Source organism: Botrytis sinoallii (genome assembly GCF_014898435.1).
Source record: "Botrytis sinoallii strain Bc 23 chromosome Unknown BSIN_006, whole genome shotgun sequence".
Classification (NCBI taxonomy): Eukaryota; Fungi; Ascomycota; class Leotiomycetes; order Helotiales; family Sclerotiniaceae; genus Botrytis; species Botrytis sinoallii.
Window position 1 is genome coordinate 247,342 of NW_024066033.1, and position 24,233 is coordinate 271,574.

The window sequence follows — 24,233 nt, forward strand, 5'->3', positions numbered from 1 at the left end:
CTTGACTATTGAAATCTGACTGGGTGATCATGGCATCGCGGGGTCGGTATTACCTCCGGTTGAATGGAATGTGAAAGATGTGATGAGTCGTTTTTACTGGTCATTTTTGGGTATGGCATTGTGGCGTAGTAGGCAATAGATGGGAAAGAAGGAGTTTCGTGGGGTTACATTACCATTTGATATTGTCTAGATGATTAGGTAGACACGAGTTCGAGTAGTGGTGCAGAGTACTCATTCTCTTGTGTATGGCAGTGTAGGATTCCCTCTTTGGGTATATCTTCAGTTGTGTAGTGTTCTTGATTATTGTATGAGTCGATGAAACCTGATCGTTTCTAAATGTTGGAATGTGAAATGTGGAATGTGGAATGCGAAATGTGAGGCATGAGCTTGAGATTGGATATAGGGAATGGGATTTAGACGGCGACTACCAACACGAGAGGAGAGGTTGGTTGGATGAGGAAGGTTGAAATATCTGGGTTGGAAGTGATACATACGATATCAAGAATTAATTATCAACTATTAGGGGTTTCTTGTCATACTATTCGATTTGTTCTAGGCCTTCCATTGCCAGTTCTGCAATCCATTTCCGCTACAAAGTTACTGTCCAGTGCCCAACCTATGCACAAGAAATGAAGATACAACCGTTCCATCGCCACACGCTTACCTAAGGATACCACCCTCATTCAGCATCTGGAACACACCCGGGCGTCAGTGACTCCGGCGCATAAATAGTGGCGTGATAAGTCATCGTGCATCGATTGATGCAGCGAACGAGTGGCCGATGGAGTGCCACTCGAACGGGAGGGCAAAGGATAGAGGTTACAAGCCGGACGTTGGAATGGCACGGTGATGGACAGATAAGCTTTGCATGATTGCATGGTGACATGATGACATTCATCCGTGTTGGCGACGGATCGGGATCGCTCGCTCGGGGAAGAGGATGCGATGCGATGCGATGCGATGCGATGGGGAGGAGATGGGTTGGGTGATGAGTGCTTGGCGGGATGGGGATGGGAGGGGTGTGTTTAGTATGTTTGTGTTGGTGCATGCTTATGTACCGTTTGATACTATGGGATACGATACAAATGATATGGCGCATAGCATACGAGCCGTTGGGGATGGAAATTGTGTGGCCGTGCTGATGGAGATGGGAAGGAGAGGGATGATGAAGTGCGGGCCGGATGTCAAAGAGCGGGTCGGCTATGAGACGGATGAAGAGGAAGATTTGAGGGTTGCGAATTTTCACACATACTACCGAGGTTGGTAGGTACAGTAGGTAGGTATCCGTTCATTACAATTTTTGAATTGAAATTGAAATTGAAATTTGTATAGCGACGCCCTTCCCTTCTCGTATCCCGTACCTACCTTTACGTGCAAAGTCACTTTTGATACTTTTGTGTTTCTTGCTTAAGCGCTATAGGCAAGAGTATTAATAACTACCTACCTATGTAAAACTCATGTGTTGGTGGCTGAATACTCTTTGCAATACATGTTCTCCCTGCCGTGAGATACGGTTTCGGAATATCCTCTTGGTCTTTTGGATCAGAGGACATGTGAATTAAATAAGTAAGGTAGGTAGGTAGGTAGGTAGATAGGGAAGTAAATCTTGAACTGATCGAGCGTCCACACGAAGCAGATGCCGAAAACCAAGATCTCGGGACGGCATGTCTGTTTTTTTTCGTGATTCTGTTGGTACATATGTATTTGCATGACATGCGTTGGTGGCGTTCTGGATGGGCTTTTGGATGGGTTTTGTTGCCCGCATTGGTTATGCAGTGCTTTTTATGCATTGATTATCAGATGAATCTGTCAGTAGTTGGCGCAGTTGGTGGATTGAAATAGAAGTCAGCTGGATAGGTGATGATGATTCCAGTGTGAGGATGAAAGTGTTGTGATTTTGGTGACCGTTATGGTTCCAAGTAGAGGTTCCGAATTCCCCATTTCGATTTCACATGACCCCCACGTTTTTGTTGACGGATTAGAAGGATTCTCTAGGTTTCTAGGTCTAGAAGCCGGATGTCAAAATTTCGAGATCATGCATACTAGTTAGACGAAATGCTGGAGACCGTCTCGTACAACATGTTGTTTTCTAGAACATTTTCCAACGTGGTTTTGTGTGTAATCGAAGGTTCCGACGGCGGATCGGTCGACGGTTGTTAGATTGATTGATAGATGATAGATTGATCGATTGATCGAGTGATAGATTGCTAGATTGATAGTGATTGATAGATTGATAGATTGATAGATTAGATCGATTGATAGATTGATAGATTGATAGATTGATAGATTGATAGATGATATGATTATAGATTAATTTATTGATGTTAGATGATAGATTGATAGATTGATAGATTGATGATTTAGATGATAGATTAGATGATAGATTGTAGAATTATATTATAGATTGATAGATAGATGATATTGATAGTTGATAGATTTGATAGATTGGCTAGATGTAGATTATGATGATTGATGATTGATAGATTGATAGATTGATAGATTGATAGATTGATAGATGATGATTGATAGATTGATAGATAATGATTAATAATTACTAATTATAATTGATAGCTTGATTGATAGATTGAGATAGCTTATAGATTGATAGATTGATAGATTGATAGATTGATAGATTGATAGATTGATAGATTAATAGATTGATAGATTGATAGATTGATAGATTAATAGATTATAGATTAATAAATTAATAGATTAATAGATTAATAAATTAATAGATTAATAGATTAATAGATTGATAGATAGATTAATAGATTGATAGATTGATAGATAGATAGATAGATATTAAAGAGAGTGGTATAACTAATGCTCAAAGGGTTGGTGAAACAAGACGTCGCGGGGAATTCGATGAGTTGGATACAGATGGATCTGAGTGCGAGATGAAGGGTGGATGGGGTGGGGAAATCACAATGACGGGATAGCAACAGCAACAGCAAGCCAATGAAAAGATTTGATGGGACGGGAGTATGCCGACATAGGTGATGAAAGTGGAAAGGTTCAGGAATCAAGAAAATGAATGGCATCTCGGTATCTACTTAGTTTTTCCTTTGTGACTGGCTACTAACTCGTAAAATACCCATACAGCATCATCGTACAACTTGATACAAGGGAGGGGTTGAGGGGCATGGCCACAGAGAAAAGACCTATCTGGAAATTAAAGTGGTGAAGTCTGAATCGTTAGCAGCTTGCTTCATTACTCAGTAACCCGAAAGTAGCAAATCAAGTATACCCAACGGAAGTGAAGTAGATCCTCAAAAAAGTGGATGATGTTGAAGTTATGTGGTCATAATAGTTATTCCTTTCGGGAATTTATTAAAATTGTGAGACAATGGCCCTGAATCTTATGATGTGAAGTGCCGCAAAGCTTGACATGTAGAGAGCGGTGAAGATAGTGAAGCAGTGACATTCTACTTGCGGGAAGGCATCATATTGATTTGTTTACTCGAACGAACTATCATTGTTCATAGACTAGACGTACAGAGAGGAGAGTAGGTTATCATTGGGATTTCGGAAGAGGAAGATATACCTATGTATGTACCTACCTATGCATGTGTGTAGGGATGTATGTGTATGTGTATGTGTATGTGTATGTGTATGTGTATGTGTATGTGTATGTATACGTAAATGTATGTATATGTATAAGAATCTACGTAGCTACATATGTATATGTATGTATGTATGAGTTGTAATCATTAGTAATCATTAGTAATAGAGGGAGGATGAATGTATACCCACACACCGATCTGGTGATTAATTGATCTATCTCTTCATCACATTACCGGTAGAGATGAGACATGATGTGAGTGTGACGTGAATTTGAAGAGGAATCTCATTCATCGTCCCTCTGGCAGTCAATTTCAGACCATTACCCTAGTTTTACCTAAAATCTGTCCGATTTGGCGATTGATATCTTGGGAGGATGAGGGTTTTGATGATAAATTGTGAATTTTGAATCTTGGATTTTTGATATACATCGTATGCATGCGCACGAATTGAATGGTGGGTGTGGATAATAGCCTGGCTTGGTACAAGACATGGATCTTTGATACAAGCACTGCCAAATCAACGGTTTCCCAAAGAAGTGATGTGCATCGGGCATTTATTTATTTGTGTGCTTGGTAAGAAAATAGTTGCTTCTTTGAGAATTGACAAGCAATGCCTAGCGGAACATGCTGGGGGTTCAACAATCGTGGTGTATGATCGATATATTATGGTGGCGTGGTTGATACCCAATTAAATTTAAAAGAATGTGATGAAAATGATCCTTTGGGGAAAATGCTGCATAGGAATAGGAGGGCGTAAAGAGTGGAATTGAATGTAAAAAGGCTGATTTGAAAATTTTGCGAGTTTCGACTAAGTTAGACTTAATCTATCTCATGTCCTTCTTCATTAGAAATGGCTTAGATGATAAGATGGAATAAGCTCAGAGGAATCACTTCCTGCTCGAATGACTAGGTAGGGGAAACGAATATCATCACATCACATCACCTATTCCACACGCGTGTCTATACTCAGGTCTCACTACGAGAGCGAGTCGTGCGAGTACGTGTAGATATCATCAAGCTTCTAGTGGCAGTCATAATAAGCTTCAAAGTAACCCTCCGTTGCCCCTTTCATATCCTCGTTTCTAAAATCTCACCTTGAGTCTCCGCATTCACTGTCTGGAAGTATGACAGCATGAAGCAGCATAATCCTCGAGACGCTTTCGTTGCTTAGGATTTTGCTGCAGCGATCTGCGGACTGAAGTCAGTCAGTTTTTATCGAATAATGTACTTGATCCAATACATGAATAGCATAACATGAGTTGTGTGTGATATGATTAGTTAGAATATAATGGTAACTAATGGGAATCGATGTCGTGTAATTTCAAGTGTCTTTATCCAAACCTAGTCGCCAGTCTAACTCGTCTATTTAATCGTACCTACCAATATAAATGTATGCTTGTTAGATGCGAATGACCTCTGCTCTCTTCATGACCTCAACGCATCTCTCCACTTTCTATATCTGTATGTATGTATTTTCTTTCAAACTCAGACACTGCGACACCACTCTTTGACCGAAACATTTTCCAGTCTGCTGCAGATGCAATGATCGTCAAAGCAAGCTGCACCTGTCTTATGTGGGTGACAATTCTTCTTTACCGACTCCTCAGTGCTGGGACCTTTCTACTGCACCTACTGGGTACTCCCCATGCGTCGCTTTTAATTATGAAAATAATGGGGACACATTTGTTCCCGTGATTTCCTGGAGATGGAGTTTATCAAAACCTCCGAATGATTGGAGATCGTACGTTTGACTATCTAAATTGTCCGCTAATGACACCTTCGTTAAATATACTTTCACCAAATGAATGCTTCTTAAGTGATCACGACTTTTTACCCTACCCATCTTAGTTTATGTCAAAAGAAGACGATGGCTGAAAGACAAAAAAAGACCGTTACAGCCCTGCCGTTCCGCTCTGAAGCCGTTCACACTTACATACGATCAATGATCCGTGATGACTACACAACGGGTCGGTCCATCATGGCAACTAGCATGGTCACATTCCTGAAAACATCCCTACCGATCTCCTCCTACCCCTTCTTTCTAATGAAATTGGCCAGGACAAGATGCTCGATGGCTTAGACATGTCATTGTTAATCAATGTCAACCTGATCTCACTTCTTACCACCTAATCTACCTAGTCCACCTACCTGAATAGCAAGAAATCTCATCTGCCGTGTTACAATTTGTATCACACACACTATCTTCGAGGATCATTCGTTTACCACTTCCCCATTCGCCTTTGCGTTTTCCCAGGTATTGAATGGAATCGAGTTAGACGACTCCATTCCAAGGAAGCCGAACTAGATCATCTTCCTTTTGCCACTTTGTTGCCTTCATTCGCTGTTACACTAGCGTACCACTTCATTGACAATTACTCATAGAGTGTCTAGTATCTACAAATATCCTCAACGGGCCTCGGTTACCAATTATCTACTCCTTCACCATGCAGATTCTGATAATCCTTACCTCCACCCAAAAATCCTTGTTATTTTAATCGACATCCCTAACAAATGCCACGAGGAAAGTCTCTCCGGGATATTTTTTTATCCATTCTCATCCCTGATCGAATCATGGTCCTTCCATAGCGATTATCGGCCTAGCTTTGTGCAACACATAGCTTGCTGTGACCTTAAATTTTCTTTTGTCAAAAACTTCAAATTGATCATCGTGGTTGGAGTAATGTAATATTCAGGTAAGCAGCAAGGTAAGCTAAGCGTTATCATAACCGCTTTCAACGACCTACATGTTTACCAGACTTGATGATATTTGGTTCCAGCATACCCTACTATTTAGACCCCAGTTCTCATGTACTTGTATGGTTACGATGACGGATTATCTCACAAAACCAACAAATGATCATGTCTGCATGGCAGTCAGATCGGATATCGTGACAACAGTCCTTTACTCTCTGACAAACCGCGTACTCAAACCTCGGATCCCTCCTTTCCCTCCGCGGTCACTCAAAACCGACCTCCAAAAAGACGCATAATCAAATTTATAGTTAATAAGACGGCGGCAAGCTTCCGTAAATCAAGTCAGAGAAGATCCGGACCCCACTTTACAAGAACTTACACCATACAGGTACTCGTATACCTCTAGTCAGAACACGACGATATACCCTGATATTAGCACAATCAAGAATTTGAGGATAATCTTGGAATGAAGGAAGGAGGATAGGAAGCTGGAGATGGTGATTAATGACTCTTTGACCATTTTCTACTTTCATCTAAATCCCGTCTTTCAGATCCACGAACTATCGATAGGTTGGCTATGTCTCCGTCGTTTATCATTGAATCTCGCTCGCTTTTTTTAACCTAAGACGACTACACAGCCATTCAATCTTATGTGCCCAGCTACCTCAACTCTCTCCATGTCCACCTCTCGATGTCTAAGCATGATATAACAAACATTGGCATTCTTCTACACTGCTTGATGGAGACTAATCAAACATGTTCCGTCTTCCGCGAAAAGGCAAATATCTTGAATTTGTACCTCGGGCTTTCCAAAAGAATTTCCCGGTTAGATGTCGAACCTCTTCCGAACGTTTATTTTCAATGAGGCGTCAGATGAAATATACAAACTTAACTACTCTGTATAGTATACCACGCCCGATTCATCATTGTACCATTGTATCGTGATGCATCTGTCTGATTACACTTTTTCTTGTTAAAAATATCACATTAACACAGTATATCATAGACGGGTGCTATCTGTTTAAGAATTTCAATGTGATCCCTCATAGGAAGGAAAGTGCATTTGGGTCAGCTGTAGATATACCACCATATTATACAGAATCAACCCACATTTACCATGAATTCGAAATTCCCCAGTATTCTTCATCGTGAACCTTTCCCCTGGTTCAATATGGTCCCTCTCACATACCTTTCAGCCCAACGGTAGATTCTCCTAACCCCCCCCCCCCCCCCCCACTAAGCACATGTTCTCGAACCTATGGACCCATATACTATAACCTTTCAGGTAATCCCATCGTGTATTTAAGGTTTAAACCCACACTTGTATCTTTGCAATTTGCGATTTGCACGTTACTTTGCACACCCTGCCCTTCTTCAAGGATCCCTTAACCTTGTCTTTCCTTTCCACGGTACAGATCATATACAACAGACAGATGTAGATGGGCCGGGACCGAAAAACTTCAATGCTGATGGCTTGCTAGCTAGCTAAGTGGGCATCATCTACCAGTAACTCATATACGGAGTATTGCTTCTTCAGACAGACAGACAGATAGGCGGACATGATTTCTTGGCCGATAACTACCTAGTCAACTTCGACTTCCTTCTTTTGACGTTTTACTAGCTCAAGACTTACCCCCCTTGTCTGCTTTGGTTACAGCTCTTTGGTCCCTTCTTCTGTCGACGGCCACAAAACTAGGAGACTAGCAGATTAGCAGATTAGCAGATTAGCAAACTGGCTAAAAATCTTCTCCATCCATAACGATATACCGAGCCGTTACCAGCACATGCAATTATCCTTTCACTCTGCTACATTTCAAGTGTACTTCCGACTTGCTTGTTGCAATTCCTATGGTTGCAATACTTACCGGTACATCTTTCTCCAGGACATCATTTCCAAGAAACTAAAAAGGATAGCAATCAAACAAACAAAGCAAGCAAACTCAGCAAACTTTATCGAATCCATACGACTATCTGAAATAGAAACCGCCCTAAAAGTACTTATCACCAATACCATAGGTCACTCTCAAATATCATCAAACATACTCTCAGCTTTCTCGCTTGGAAACCCACTTCATACCCACAGCAGCCTCATTATACGTTCAACATCATTCATCCGAATCAACTTATACTTTTCCCCTTCACAAAAAAATATCTCATATATACTTCTCAAACAAACCATCTACTTTGCTGGCTATAGTTTCATCCATTCGATTCATCCTTTGAACGCTACACTCGGAGGAAAACGCCAATCCGAGAACACAAGAGAAAACTCGATCGATCTCATCTTGCATCTATCAGAGTACCCTTGACTCTTTTCTCTCATACTATTCACTATATATAAAGGCTCGCCGTGACCGCTAGTTTGGAGAGGACTTTTGTTTTTTGGGATTTTCCTTCATATTCAATACTGCGATAACAATCTTTGCACACTATTCACCATCACACATCTTCGCTTGGGAAATTAAACACACAGAAAGTTCGGATTTTCGTCTCAATACATTAACTTCGAAGCTTGGAGTTCACTTTCACAATTCTTGGCTCCGATTAGAATTTGATCTAGTGAATATTTTCCATCTTTGAGAGTTCAGCCGAAGTCCTTGTCTGGTTTCTCAACTTTGCTTCACAGTTTCTATTTGCTCTCCCCCTACTTCTTGAACAACAAGCTCAACAACAAACCTCAGTTCTCCAATTTGGAAAACTTCTTCCATTCTTCTGCACTTCTGGTCGTTGCTAGCTCAGCAGATTCTCCGCACCCAATCAGTATGTATGGCTTCCGTTATCACAGCTCTATTCTTCGAACTGTCGTTGCAGATGAATACTGATATCTTTTTCAGTCATAGAATTTCTTCAAATCCATCACCAAAGCTCAACACACACTTAACGCAATGGCTGTTCCCACATATTGCAGTCATTCTTTCAATGTTCTCAAGTCAGAATCTACACTCATCCAGTGGATTTGCTCGATGTGTCATTCTGGACCTCATTGGTTCATCTACGAGTGTAAATATTGCAAACTCAAGACCTGTCGTAATTGCTCAATGAAGGCATAACCTTGTCTCACATACTGTTACCGCATTGAGCATCTCGTCGCTGTCTGGAACTTTCTCATGGAATCTTACTATGGTTCTTGGTGGGGTGTGGGGGAAGCAGTTGGAAAATGATCCTTTGGTAAGTCTTCCTGGTTTTCCTCGTTTTCCCAGTTTTTCTCTCGTTCTTGCCATGTGGCGGGATAAGATTGTGTCATCTCTATCACATCACAAAATAAACTGTTACCAAACATCAGTTGAATTTGTGGAAGATGTTGAGTGCGGTGAAGGAAATTTTCTATGCCTAGTCGTTTGATATCAGAAAAAAGTTATTAATGACAGCCACTAACAACCTGGGTGATAGGATCCGAAAATGTCTCAAATCTATTCTGTTCCCGTGTTGCGATTTGCCCCCCAGAAATCAAATATGACGAGAATGTGGCCACCTGCATGAAATCCATGCAGGGACACCATAAGCGTGCCAATTTGTTACTATTGGCCAACCACAGACATCCATTTCTTTACATTGTTCTCCCTTTCTCGAACATCACGGAAATTTATAACCGAATCTCCTTATTGTAACAACGGTTGTTGTCGATGAGTCTACGATGGCGATTACTTGATACAGATAACTGCACTGATACGACTACGACTTCTCCGACTTTTCAATTTCATCTCTTTTTTGCACGTTCACGAATTTCATTGCTCATTTCGCATTGCTTTACCGATACCGACTACTACGATTAGGTATTCTGTACCACTCCTTTTTGCACCATCAAACTTCACGAAATCAGAATAGATTGGCTACCGCTCTCCAAGTCACAAATTGGCGAGACGTTTAATGCAAACTGCCGGTACCTAGGCTGACAGCGACATTGTATTCTACCTTCAAGAGCTTTACCGACATCGGTACGCACACGACATTCTAACAAACAATACCAAAAAAATCTGTCCTGTACCACAATATCTTGTTTCAAAACGATTCTTGCTCTTCGTATCCATTTTGTTCTAGACCGGTCTATCTTCTCCTACAAGTTTCATTTGGTTCGCTTCTTTTCTTATTCAACTTCAGTTTTTGTTTACGTTATACTCTGGTTTGCAATCTGTTCGCTCTACTTTTCATGTATTTCTGGCTCTACTCTATTTGATGTGGTGGTGTAAGGGTATGGATGGATGGGGATAGGGTTGGTTGGTTGGCTGGTTTGTTCCGGAGGTGTTCGTGGTGTCTAAGTGTATGTGTGTTTCCGGCGAGAGGGGTGGCTTTTGTGAGAATTGCGATCGCAAGAAATTTGGGATGGGTGGTTGCCTGTTTGCTTGTCTTTACTTTTGCCATTCTTTCCCCTTGTTCATTACTCAATCGATGATGGTATTGGAATGAACCAGCGGGCTGATTGTTTTACTATGCGGTAGCCTGGTGTTTGCTACTCGGCGTGCGCAAAATGGTTAGATGAATTGTTCTCCAGTCTTTATGTTTTCATTGTAGTTAACACTGATAGTATTAATGATACCAATTGACATTTACGTGATTGCTTATCTTGGCTATAGTCTTGGCTATGTATATGTCTGGTCGGTGAAGCGATCAATCTTTGCTTCTTGTTCAACTTGCTCAATTATTGAATTCAACTTGGCATCCGCATTCGCATTCGCGAAGATACTACGCTGCGCTACAACAGTGTTACTAGAAGGCTCTGGAATGCCTCGAAATAATTTGTGCGTGCGGGTGGAAGTTTAATTCTGCCTTCTTTCAGTGGAGATCGATGATGAGATGGAATGGGCGGCGCGAAGTGAGTTACAGTGACACCCGGTACCGGCTCGCTAACATTTTTCAGATCATGCGATGGGAGGAGGGGGAGGAGAATATCACTCTATTATTCTTTTCTTGAGTACTTATTCTGACACAGCGTTGTTCAACTATAGTGGAATTCATGTTGATATATCCCACAGATTATCCTCAATGAACATATATTACGCCAGACTAATCATTACCCAAATCCCATCTTCTCCAACCACCGTCACTCAATCACACGCTTACGCTTCCATCACACTAGCCCTCTCACCACCAATGCACATACCCGAGAACACGCTTATCTTCTTTCCTTCCCTCCATCTTCCATTCCTCTCCTTTCCCTTCCTTTCCTCCCCAAACCCCATATCGCACCACATCCTCACACCACATATCTCCACCGCTAGCCCTACCCAAATTAACCTCCAAAACACCATCGCCAATGTCCGTATCCCCTATGCATATTCGCACTCGCCTATTGGCAGTATCGTATCCATATTATGCAGTTCGTTCATTCATGTTGTGTAAGGGGTTGCGGGACGGATTTTCTGCAGCGCGTGTTACGTTGTTTCGTGTGCGATGAGTGGTTTATGACTTGATGAATGAGAATAGGTTGTGCTACAAGATTTGATGGTTTTTATTGATTTTTCTTTTGTTTTTCTTATGCGTGAGAACATGCCATTCCTGTGCCCTCTTAAGGAAACTGATCAGTAGTTTAATTTCCGCACCCGAGTTCCAGCACACTTACCATTCTCTGTTTTCCCTACCCATTGCACTCCTAAAGGTTTCTCGGATTATCAATCAAACAGCTATACCTATGTACACCCAAATGAACATTTCGTACCCTTCTTAATAACCACACAAACTTTCACTGCCGAGCAAGCACTGTGTCTAAGTACACAATAACGTACTCATTTAATATATTTCGTACATCCTGTCACAGCCTAATCTATGCCCTATCCATCTATCTATCTATCTATCCATCTATCTATCCATTCATTCATTCATTCCTTCATCGCTGATCAATCATCGCAAACCCTCCATCCATCCATCCACCCACCACGCATCATCCATAAACTCCATTCTCCCTACACATGTACACATACCGATACCCATACCCATATTCAAACATAAACACAAACACTCTCACAATATATGCAACTCATCTCCCACCTACCCATCCGTCCATCCATCCATCCATCCATCCATCCCATCCATCCACCCATCCATACAAACCCAACCCCAAGCCCTCTCCTCTCCTCTCCTCTTCCCACCCGCCACACCAACAATCAACATCATTCATTTCATTTCACATCCCAGAAACAAAAATCATCCAACTAGGTACGTACGTATTCTTCCTTCCTTTTCCAAAGAGTGATACATGTATACATATATACAAGTGTGATATCCATATGAAAACAAGATCGAGATGTGGAAATGGCAAGTAAACAAGCAAGTAAACAAGCAAGTAAACAAGCAAGTAAACAAGCAAGTAAACAAGCAAGTAAACAAGCAAGTAAACAAGCAAGTAAACAAGCAAGTAAACAAGCAAGTAAACAAGCAAGTAAACAAGCAAGATCATACTATTCATAATTCATAATACTACCTACCTATCTATCTATCCCTAAAATATCAAACCCACACACCCACATATCATATCATATCTCCATACAAACTATACAAACCAAATATCAGAAATCCACGCATACCATCTTAAATACCTATCTATACCCACATAAAAAAACAAAATAAACAAAACACCCCAAATAATCTCCACCACATTTCACACCCCCCACCCACCCACCCTACCTACCTACCTACTCCCCTCCCCATTCCATTCCCGTTCCGATATCGATTCATCTCTCGACGATCAATCATCTGAACACTACGAAATTTAAGTAGTTTACATTATTTTCTATCTCCAAACTCATAGATATGATATCATTTCATTCATTCATTCCATGTTTCTAGAATATGAGTCTTTTCTTCTCCTTCTCACAATACAATATAGTATAGTAAAGTATAGTGATATTTTGACTGTGGGCTCAAACAAAGTAGAAAAAAATAGTTATAGGAGTTAGGATAATAGGAAATGAGGAATGGTTAGAAGATACTCGTTAATACTCGTTCTATTACTCATACTCATCCCTAACCAACCTCATATCAACCTCAATCTCAATCTCAGGTACCGTCTCGATGATAAAAACAAACAAACAATAAAATCACATTCTCCCCAATTATCAACAGAATTCCCCAATTCGGTGGGGTTCTTCAAGAGAAACCTACACTCCTTTACTCCCTACTCCCTCAAGATATTCATCCCAATTCAAAACTCCCAAGCTAGTATATATCGTACCCCATACGAAAACCCAAATCATAAAACACCTCTTAAAGCTTCCTCATAAGATCCTGAATGAAATACACTCACTGTACTGCACTGCACTGTACTGCACTGCACTGTACTGCACTCACTGCACATCATCCTCCAATCAATATTATTCATATATTCAAAAAGATCTATATAATCCAACCGAGAAAAATGCATCATATAGCTTCTCTCCTCGACTCTATTTACAGGTTTGGGATGGAGAGCAGAAGATGTGTGTGTGTGTGGATCTTGAGAAGATGCAAGGAGGAATATGAAAATGTAATGTAGGTAGCGTTTTGAAGATGGCTGCGAACTGGCAGTGAACTAGAAATTGTGCTGTACAGTGTAGAGTTCACTTAAACACGCTGTTACATGGTGAGTTTTCGAATAAAAGAGTTTTGTCTCTGCATCTGTCGAGAGTCTCCATATATAAAAACGACACCACGAACGTGCCTTCATCCTACTCTGCAGCGGCAAAACTGGAAGTACGCGTATCAACAAAATAAAGAAGGGGGCCTGTGGAAGGTTTGTAATTTTGATTGTATTTTAATATCTTTCAACATCCCTGGGTATCTTATCACGTCCATCGAATCCCCTCTTTCCAACAAACAGTTTCCCCTTCGCGCGTATGAACATCCCAACTCCCCAACCCATCGCTAAATGTATGCATTACAATTTCGCAGTAGTAGAGACAAAAGAAATATGATATATACAACAGCAATCTATTCCAACCCACCTTTTCATCCCCGGTAAAACGAGACATATATCCCCAATCATCTTATCGTATGGGTGATTCCATCCATAACTCTTCTTGATTGGCTATCATCATCTCTTTAACCCACGAATCCGTCTGCCTCTTATCACTCATTTCAAACACAGCCGTACGTCTATTCGTAGGACTTCGATAAACTCTTTCGACGCTCTCTGGATAAAGGGTGGAAGGACCTCTATCCGCAAAATTCTGATTCACTCCAATTGCCTCCAGAGAATAGTTTGGTGGAAGGCTATTCGCAGAATTCTGATCTGCTCCAATTGCCCCCGAGAAATAGTTTGGTGGGAATGTATTTGTAAAAATTTGATTCACTCCAACTGCTCCTGGAAAATAGTTCGGGGTATATCGATTCGAAGGATTTCGATAAGCACTATCGGCGCTCTCTGGATAAGAATTTGGTAGTCTATTAGCTGGAGTTTGGAAAGTACCATCTGCCGTTTCTAGATGAAAGCCCGGCGGACATCCGATCGTAGAAGTTCGATTCGTGCCAGCTGCCTCTGGATAAAAGTAAGGAGCTTGAATATCCCGGGGCGGCTGATGATACACCTGAAATTGATTCTGATATTGGGTTTGAAACTGATGCGATGGTGCTTGATGATTATATTGAAATTGTCCATGAGCAGCCTGTCGGCGTCGTCTCCACCATTTGAACACGGGGACACAAGCAATAATCAGAAGAACCAATGCGATACCGACTCCTATTCCGACTCCTATAGCAATGTTGAGAGAGTTGTAGTCTGTTGTTGCATGTTGGCCGGACCCGGTTGGCGATGAAGTTGTAGATTGTGTATTCGATACAGTGGTTTCTATCGTACTTGTTTGCACTATACTATCGGCTGCTAATGTAATCGACGGCGAAGTAGAAGTTGTTGTATCCATGTTGAGAAATGGCCTTCAAGACGGCCGTGTATAAGAGTGGAATATATATAGAGAAAGTGACGGCCAAATTCTAAGCAGTGAGAAAAGACAAAGGAAAGCAAAGAACGATTCAAGGTTCCAAAGTCATTAAATTGTATGAACCAATTTCATACGCGCGAAGAGCTACTTAGAACTGCGATTATAGATTATGTTGAGGTCGTTGACCAGAATCCATTCAAACGGCGCGTAGTGATGGGTTTGTTCCTGCCATCATTACAAGAGTGGAGAATGGAGGCATGAAATACATTATCAGATAGACAAGGCCGATACAAATAATGCCTTGATTGTTGGAGGCAATGCCTTATGGAAGGCCTGCCGGCAGATTTTCCTTGCCAACAGGATTCATAAATAGATAAGGCTGATTACATTTCATCGTCCTTATCCTCATTCAAGTGTGAACTCTGAACTTGAATCTTTACTCACTTGAGTGGAGACTTCGAGGCAACTCATTGATGGAATGGGTCTGGACTCAAATGGAGAGTTCTCAATGGCTGTAGCATACGAATGGTCGAATTCGAGGTGAGCTTTGTACGTAGGATCCCAGGGCACGATGTGTAGTAGAACTTTGGCTTTTCTTTGAATTAACCTTGCCGCAGAAGTGAGCTATCTAGAGCTCGGACCTCTTGAAGGTCTCTCCCTTGTTGAAAATAGAAGGAATTAGACGGAAAGTGGAGCACATCCAGTACATTTTACCCGCGCGCATCACAGGATGAGAGTGAAGACTTAAAAATGAACCATATACAGTAGCGAGTGTTTCAGAACAAAAGCCAAAAGTGGCGTTGATAGGAAACATGATAGATTGAGTACCATTATGGAGTAGTTTGTGGAGATCAGGTTTAAGTTATTGGATCAGTATAGAAATGATCACGTGATCCCACTTTCCAATTCATCCGTCGACCCCAGCTTGTCCTTCGGCCTATAGCCTATAGGATCTGAAACTGAAGCGAAGAAGGAGGATGTACTGACAGCTTAATACTTGTGATGGTGCTCTGATCGGTGAGTGTCGATCAGCTGTGAGCGCGCGTGTGTAGCTGAATGCCTGCTGTCTCAATGTTTAGCGAAAATGTCATTCAGTTGCTATAAGTCACATACAAGTATGTGATCATCCGCAAAGTTAAAGTCTGGCTTACATCAACAATAGTCAATTTATTGAAGTTGGGCCAGCCAGAAACTTCGCTAAAAGTGTTCTACAGAGCGCCTTCCAGAATCTCTACAAGAGCTCTTATGTCACCGAGTTCCCTTCATGGTATATGGTGCTTGGAATAAGTCGGCTGGCCTTCAAGCTCGTTTCCCTGTCACTCGGCAAATACCTTACGTTCCAGCTCAGCAAAATGCCCTTCATTCAATGCGATGGATCACATTTATCCTTAGTTGGAAGAAGCAGCTGTAGTGAAAATTAATGAATGCCGTGGTGCAGAGCCGTTTAAATCCCGGGGTATTTGTAAACAACAAGCAATAAACTCCTCTATCCCCCAACCTCCAAGCTCAAATTTAAGCTCTTAATATATACCTTCCATCAATCTGTCAGCGATTCCCTCCATTCTTTTATCGCCGCCCAACACCCTTCTTTCCGTCTCACGATCACGCCCATCCTCTCCGATGATGACACATTTGACGACTTCCCCATTCATTCCTACAACGCATCTACCGACCTTGCCATCTATCCACTCAATCCTCACTTGCTTTGCTTCTGCATCAGCAGCACTGATATCTGCGATCTCTCGCTCCTTTTCTTTTCCTTTGCTGCTTAATTTCTCATCCAAAGAGAACCCTTTTCGTAGATGCTTGATGGATGCCACACGCAAATGATAACCTGTAACCTCTCGTCGTAATTTCCGTACAAACGCAGTCAAATCTTGTCGTTTCTCTTTGATGATACCCTCAGCGACTTTAGGAGCAGGCAAATATTTCGCGGCCAGGCTAGCCAAAGGGATACATGGAGGCACTGTGTGCCGATGTATTCTCAGTGCTGCTGATCCAGAATATGGCTTATTTAACATGACATAATAAGGCCGAACAAATTTTCCAGAACTGCTGGCTTCAATTCGAATTCCCAATACATGCCCATTGTCTACAGCGTTCGGGTCCGGATCTTGAATTTGGAAGGATGTAATTGATGCGCATGCGCGATATAGATTCTCGAGATTATGGGTTGTTTGAGCTGCCGAAGTCGCAAGTAGTGGATCGGAGTCTGTGGGAGTAGTAAACTGGGGGGATTTCGTTTTGGAGGAAGACTTTCGTAAATTCGACAAAATGGATTTCGAAGCTTGAGAAGAGAGGATAGTAGCCGTTTGAAGGCGACGTTGATCTTTTAATGATGCAACTGTGGATTGATTAGCTATATGTCATGGTAGAATTGAGATGGGGCAATGTGATTCACTTTGTTCCTGTAGTGAAGCTATTTCATTATCTAATTCTATGCTAGCCGCGTCTTGAGGACTAATAATTTCTTCCGTTATGTCCATGTTTGAATTCGAATTGAAGCCCACGGATTGTGGGGAAGAGCGTGAACTTCTCATGATTGGTGGTGGAGGTATCAATGTGTAGGATAAGTTATCGGAAATATGTTTCTTTCCCACTCTGTGCTCGGGATGTTTGTTGATGTTTGGATGGTGATGGCGATGTTGATGGTGATGTTGATATTGATATTGATATTGATATTGATATTGATTTTCATGTTTGTCGCGTCGCATGCCATTTCATCGCCATTTCACGTGTTTCGTGGGGGATAGCATTGTTTGTTTTAGGCATTTGATTACCCTAAATTTATAGCCTAGACTTTTTCTTCCCAATCCCTATGGTTCTGATCTCAGATGTATTATGTCTCTCTGGGTAGTACGAGTAAGCAAAACACGGTTCCAGAGTAGATGGATAGATTCTCTTAAAAAGTAAGGGATATATATATATCTATTGATAGACTTTCACTCCCTCCTCTCCTTCTTTCCCATGCAACTCTTTGACATTCCCAAACCTTTTTCTCTTCGAATCCTTTGTACAGTCCCTCAGTCCCTCAGTCTCTCAGTCCCTCAGCGCCGTTGTTCGCCGAAGAAGCCACATTTCGTTTCAGAAGCAGCCTCGCACCCTCGTACCCTGAAAAATCGAGCCTTAAAGCCTGTGCCCATGGCTCTTTCGCCGCAGGAATGGGATCTTGAGTAATCAAATCAATCAAATCAATCAATCAATCAATCAATCAATCAATCCACTATCTCGTACAAACTACCACTAACGAAACTAAAGCTTCGAGTAAATTTAAAAGAGGACACTTTAGAGGCCAACAAGACCTCTGGAGTTTTCTCAATCCAAGTTACTATATGGATGCCTACTCCATTGGGTGATACACTTCCTTCATTACCTTCTCAATCTACTTCAGATAATCCACGTCATTCTCATCTACCTGTACATCACGATCCTCAATTTTCCTACGCGCAAGAACTAGACGATTTATCAACAGCTACTTCACGCCACAGAAACGTTTCCTCTTCTAAATCTAAATCTAAACCTCATTTGCATTTGGATTTGCACGGCGCAACACAGGCAGAAGACTCGAAACATTTACTCGGGGATCAAGATTCTACAGACGAAGACGAGGAAGAGGTTATTGAATCGGATTCTATGGGTACTCGCTCTCGTAAAGGCAAAGTTCCAGAGCCACTTGGCTCTTCCTCTGCCACAAGAGGTGAAGACTCTCAATCACAAAAGGGCAGTATGAATGGCAACGTCGAGTACCGCCGCAAAAATGCGAACCTCGACTCTCCTGGGGTGACTGCGAATCTCATGTCGCGCGAGTCTTTTACGTTAGATGATCCTATACCAAAGACTCCTACCCTCAACAACCATGGGTTTTCCGAATTGCCAATGCAGGACAAACGGAACTTTCTTCTTCTAGTCCTATTATATTTCTTGCAGGGTGTTCCAATGGGTCTCGCGACCGGCTCGGTACCTTTTCTACTCAAACCACACATGTCGTACAGCGCTTTGGGAGTTTTCAGCTTAGCTTCATATCCATACTCTTTGAAGCTCCTCTGGAGTCCAATAGTGGATGCAATATGGAGTCCTAAAGTAGGAAGAAGAAAGAGTTGGATCATGCCAATCCAAATGCTATCAGGATTAGGAATGATATGGCTAGGTTCTCAGATTAAGGAAATGATGATCACAGCTGGAGCAAATGATGGAGCAGGAATTTGGGGTTTCACTGGATGGTGGTTCTTTTTGGTATTTATGTGCGCCACACAAGACATCGCCGTCGATGGATGGGCTCTCACCTTATTGTCGCCGGGAAACATTTCATATGCATCGACCGCCCAGACCGTAGGATTGACAGCTGGACAATTCATGTCTTTCACAGTTTTCCTAGCTTTTAATGCCCCAGATTTCGCCAACAAATGGTTCCGAAAGACTCCCCTTGACGAAGGAGTTATGACTTTGGGAGGATACCTCACATTCTGGGGTTGGACATACATAATTGTTACTCTTGGCCTCGCGCTTTTGAAGCGTGAAGAGAAAACCAAGAACGAGGATGGAATCTGGGATGTTTACAAGGTTATGTGGGGAGTTCTCAAGCTCAAGAATATTCAAACGATCATCATTATCCACTTGATTGCGAAGATTGGTTTCCAAGCTAATGATGGAGTTACAAATCTCAAACTCATAGACAAAGGATTCAGTCAAGAAGATATGGCTTTGACAGTTCTTATTGACTTCCCCTTCGAGATTGGGTTGGGGTACTACGCCGGAAAATGGTCGACATCCTACACACCTTTACGCCTATGGTGTTGGGGGTTTGTCGGTCGTTTGATTGCTGCTGTTATTGCTCAAATCACGGTTGTTATCTTTCCCGCTAACGGAGTCGATACTTGGTATCTACTTGTCATTATTGCGGAACATATCTTCTCGACATTTACCAATACTGTTATGTTTGTGGCCATCTCAGCTTTCCATGCCAGGATTGCGGATCCCGTCATTGGTGGAACTTATATGACATTGCTCGCTACGTAAGCACCCCTATTTTCAATTTAAATTTTCATTTTACTAATAACAAACAGCGTTTCTAACTTGGGCGGTACATTCCCTCGTTTCTTTGTCCTTAAGCTTGTTGATTACTTCACCACTGCTACATGTATTCCACCAGGATCCGATTATAAACTCGCTGCTGATCTCAAGGGGCCTCTCATCACATCTACCTTCTCCTGCGCCTTGGCTGCCGAGAAAGATCGATGTTTATCTGGAGGGGGCATTTGTGACATCGAGAGAGATGGATACTATGTTGTGAATATTATTTGTATCATTTTTGGAGCTGTTACATTTTGGGGATACATCAAACCAGCAGCCCTGAAATTACAAGCGCTACCATTAAGAGCTTGGAGAATCAGCGAGGGCAGTAACTAATTGGTGCTAAGATAAGACGGGCGGCAAGAAATGCCATTATATGTAAAAGTTGTAGAATAGACATGTATTTTTGATCGACAATGAGAGGGATGATAGGCGGCAGCGAGAATGGTATCTATGAACAGCTATGCAAGTATGAAAATAGAAATGAACTTATTGATAGCGATGCTGTATCTACGTCCACATAATGAATACCTTGGATAGTCGACCAAAGGGGCTCTCTGATGATGTGAGATTTCGAGCTACTTGTTACACAAAGTATCGTGCTGCTGGTCACCTAGAGTGGTGGTATCTATACAGCTATTCCGACCATCCTAGACCCGCCTGTCAGCCGGAGCTGAGTAGGAAGGATCTGAGCGTCTCGAAGAAAATCTCTTGTGTCATGAGTTGTACCAATTTCTCCCTTCGACATACAAAGACATGAGACGTTGTGTTCGTAGACTTTAGACCGACTTTTGCAGATATCCAAAGTCCAATGACAATCACAGCTTCATCCACGCAAGCCTCCGCCAACGCCAAAGTTGCGTACGACGTCGGTATCGTCAGCTTTCCACAATTCATAGATTGTAGAAAGTTGGCTCTTTGGCTTTCAAAACTAGTATTGTACAATGTAGGGATGATCGATCTTCTTACGAAACAAAAAGGTAACATTCCCACATGGGTCCTCTATCCGGACGCCGGAATTACCAAAACAGACCTCCGATACAACCGGCGACCGAGGTCAAGAGGAAAGCCGGAGTTTCAAATATCTTGTAAGTCAGTATTATAAAGGTAAGTTGCTGGTCCGCATTCAAGAAGTTTATGAGTAGTTAATAGAATACTGATAAAATGTCGTCGCAGCTTACAACGCCTATTAGAGATGCTTTTGAACAGGGGCTGGCGAACCCCGCAACAACATCCCCAAAATTAATATCAACCCCACCATCAAGCTCGACCTTCACACTTTCCTTCAACCTCTCAAGTCCGCGACCTTCATCACCGACCTCCTCAATCTTTTCCTCTAGCTCACAAGATACCATGTCGACATCTAGCTCAATGCCAGTCTTGGCACGAGACAACACCGCGGAAATCGCGGAACGGGATTACTTTTCGGAGAATCCTCCACCAGCGACCCTTGAAAAGCATACCTCTCTTGCAGAAGAATTCATCAATTTCCACGCAGCTGCTGGCAGGCGTGTGGTATTGGTTACATCAGGAGGAACAACTGTCCCATTGGAGCGACAGACGGTGCGATTTATAGACAATTTTAGTGCAGGAACGCGAGGGGCTACTTCTGCCGAATATTTCCTGGAATCAGGCTACGCGGTTATCTTTCTCCATCGTCAATTCAGTCTTCAACCTTATTCGCGCCATTATAGTCATGCTACGGATTGTTTCCTCGATTTCCTTCACGAAGGACCTGATGGAAGCGTGGTCGCAAACGATGAATACCGCGAGAAGATGTTGAAGGTTCTTAGACAGTACAATGCGGCCAAGTCGAAGAATTTACTCTTGACGTTACCGTTTACGACAATTACAGATTACTTGTTCATCCTTCGAGAGATTGCGCAACTTATGCGCCCGTTGGGTCCTCGCGGGTTATTGTATTTGGCTGCCGCTGTGTCGGATTTCTTCGTGCCTCCACAACGTATGGCGGAACACAAAATACAATCTACAAATGCAACGGATACAAATACACCTGAAAATGGAAGTGAAGATAAGGGCAATGGAGAGGACGAGGAAGCTTTTGATAATTTCGATTCTTCTCCAGCGGTACCACGGAGCAAGCGTCTAATTGTCGATTTGGATCCTGTACCCAAGTTCCTCAAAAATCTTGTGGATGGCTGGGCTCCTGAAGGCATGATCGTTTCTTTCAAGCTAGAAACTGATCCCGCAATTCTGGTTCACAAGGCAAAATACTCCTTGGACCGCTACCAGCATCATTTAGTCATTGGAAATTTACTTGCTACCAGAAAATGGGAAGTTGTTTTCGTAGCGCCCGGTAGCAAAGATCAATGGATCAGAGTTCCCAGGACCAAGAGAAAGAGGACAATCAGTGGAGTTCAAGATCTAGTAGGTGCTGCAGCGAGGGGAGGGGATATTGGCGATGAGCCTCTTGATCCAAATGAGCTACCTGATGGGGAACCTGAGATTGAGATTGAAAGTTTGATTATTCCTGCCGTTGAAGCATTACACACATCTCATATCAACACCCCTAACAAACGGGAAAGGTAGAGATTAAACTTTGTTTTGTAAACAAACAACAAACGCATCCTCGTCACAGATGCCCTCTGTCACTTGGTATGACGATGAGAGGAGAAATGGTCACGTTAACTAGATGTACCAACCTCGTGGGACTGATTGGTGTTCCTACCATATCCAGGTAGGATGAACGTCTCACATTGGACATGGTGAACAACTGAGCTTACAAGCGAATTTCTTTTGCTGCTCGTATGCTTTAATAGGATGGCATGTCAAATACAATACTTATTTAACCATCTAGATCTACGTGTATACTTCCTTCAATTTGCAGGACGCCTCGAAGCCTTGTAGAATTATAATTGCCGTTGTCACATACTCTTCTTAGCTATGATCGTCAAACTGTACTGTGTAGGCCTCGGTAAAATCTTTCAATATATCTAGATCGGTTGGTTCATTTGTCAAAGCAAACGGCCATGCAGATCCGGGGAACGTGCCATGTTTAGTTCAATCATCCGCTTGTGACAATGCTGAGGGTAGCTAGCGAATAGTGTCATGCTGTGCACTTGTAAGAGGCTACAGGTTTGCGCCATGCTGATCAGACACGCCTCTCTAATGTATATCTTAAAGCCCCTCTGATTTTCGATTGCGGTGCACCTCGGTCTGAACGCGAAATCATCGTGCGATTTTTTGACACCCATCTGAATGGTGCCTGGAACAAACGATAGAGAAAGATTTTGTTTGTGTTGTTGGTAGAGTGGTGGAGTGGTGGAGTGGACAATATTGTGGGTATTATGTGGACGATGATGGATGGATGGATTGATATGTTTATTACTCATAGAATAAGAATAAGACATCCTTCATCTCTCTTGAATTTGGAATTTGGAATTTGGAATTGGGGATGGGGGATGAATGTGAACGAACTGTAAGTACCCAGTTATCGAGTAGGGACGGGGATGTGTGTTCTATTGAGGGGTCTATAATACTCTATACTCTATATATCCCGATCGATCGGAGAGTTTTGGTGGGCTAGTGTTGTTTATTGTATTTTGTAGATTAGTTTATATACTATTCGAGTAGGTAGGAGATTGGAGATTGGGTTGATATAATACTTGTTAGAGTGTTTTTAGATAGATGATCGTTGATTCGAAATGAAAATGACTAATATTGGTACTATTCATGTGTGAGAAATCCTTTGGTTGAGAAATTAGCTGGAGGCTGGTATGTATGGAGAGAGTCTAAAGTCCTAACACTATAGCTCGAAGAGCACATGCGGTGAACGAATCAGGTGTGTGTTGTTCCTGGATGAAGTGGGCGGTTGAACTGAATCGTCTATACTTTATACTTCAGAGCTCATCTGATATCATATCGGTAGCTGTCTAATACGCCAACCCAAAGGGGGAAGGAGAATGGCGTGTCTGAGTTTGATATGAGTAGAATACTGGAACAATCAGGAATGATTGCTAAACTATACTTACTGACTGCACAGCGAGAACGGATATACCATCAAATACTTTCCTTCAGATAGAGTTTTTCCTTGCTGTGT

The 24,233-nt window shown here is 42.1% G+C and overlaps 6 protein-coding genes across 6 annotated transcripts; 4 read left to right on the top strand and 2 right to left on the bottom strand.

The window, feature by feature from the left end:
* Positions 1-7,605: 7,605 nt before the first annotated feature.
* Positions 7,606-8,566, top strand: EAF02_003969 (uncharacterized protein; the record flags this gene model as incomplete). Its single annotated transcript, XM_038900017.1, has 2 exons — positions 7,606-8,124; positions 8,172-8,566. Exons 1-2 carry the CDS (start codon positions 8,106-8,108, stop codon positions 8,564-8,566), a joined length of 414 nt encoding a protein of 137 aa, XP_038759724.1. The 5' UTR covers positions 7,606-8,105.
* Positions 8,567-9,364: 798 nt separating this feature from the next.
* On the top strand, positions 9,365-10,734 carry EAF02_003970 (uncharacterized protein; the record flags this gene model as incomplete). Its single annotated transcript, XM_038900018.1, has 2 exons — positions 9,365-9,392; positions 9,648-10,734. The coding sequence occupies 2 exons, from the start codon at positions 9,365-9,367 to the stop codon at positions 9,863-9,865; spliced, it is 246 nt and encodes an 81-aa protein (XP_038759725.1). The 3' UTR covers positions 9,866-10,734.
* Positions 10,735-14,212: 3,478 nt separating this feature from the next.
* EAF02_003971 (uncharacterized protein) lies at positions 14,213-15,085 on the bottom strand (the record flags this gene model as incomplete). The annotated part of the gene is made up of 1 exon (XM_038900019.1): positions 14,213-15,085. One exon carries the CDS (start codon positions 15,083-15,085, stop codon positions 14,213-14,215), a length of 873 nt encoding a protein of 290 aa, XP_038759726.1.
* Positions 15,086-16,623: 1,538 nt separating this feature from the next.
* On the bottom strand, positions 16,624-17,899 carry EAF02_003972 (uncharacterized protein; the record flags this gene model as incomplete). Its single annotated transcript, XM_038900020.1, has 2 exons — positions 17,505-17,899; positions 16,624-17,447 (listed from the first exon to the last, which is right to left on the bottom strand). The coding sequence occupies exons 1-2, from the start codon at positions 17,815-17,817 to the stop codon at positions 16,624-16,626; spliced, it is 1,137 nt and encodes a 378-aa protein (XP_038759727.1). The 5' UTR covers positions 17,818-17,899.
* A 540-nt stretch (positions 17,900-18,439) lies between these two features.
* EAF02_003973 (uncharacterized protein) lies at positions 18,440-20,509 on the top strand (the record flags this gene model as incomplete). The annotated part of the gene is made up of 2 exons (XM_038900021.1): positions 18,440-20,115; positions 20,167-20,509. 2 exons carry the CDS (start codon positions 18,440-18,442, stop codon positions 20,507-20,509), a joined length of 2,019 nt encoding a protein of 672 aa, XP_038759728.1.
* Positions 20,510-21,337: 828 nt separating this feature from the next.
* Positions 21,338-22,723, top strand: EAF02_003974 (uncharacterized protein; the record flags this gene model as incomplete). Its single annotated transcript, XM_038900022.1, has 1 exon — positions 21,338-22,723. One exon carries the CDS (start codon positions 21,338-21,340, stop codon positions 22,721-22,723), a length of 1,386 nt encoding a protein of 461 aa, XP_038759729.1.
* Positions 22,724-24,233: the final 1,510 nt, after the last annotated feature.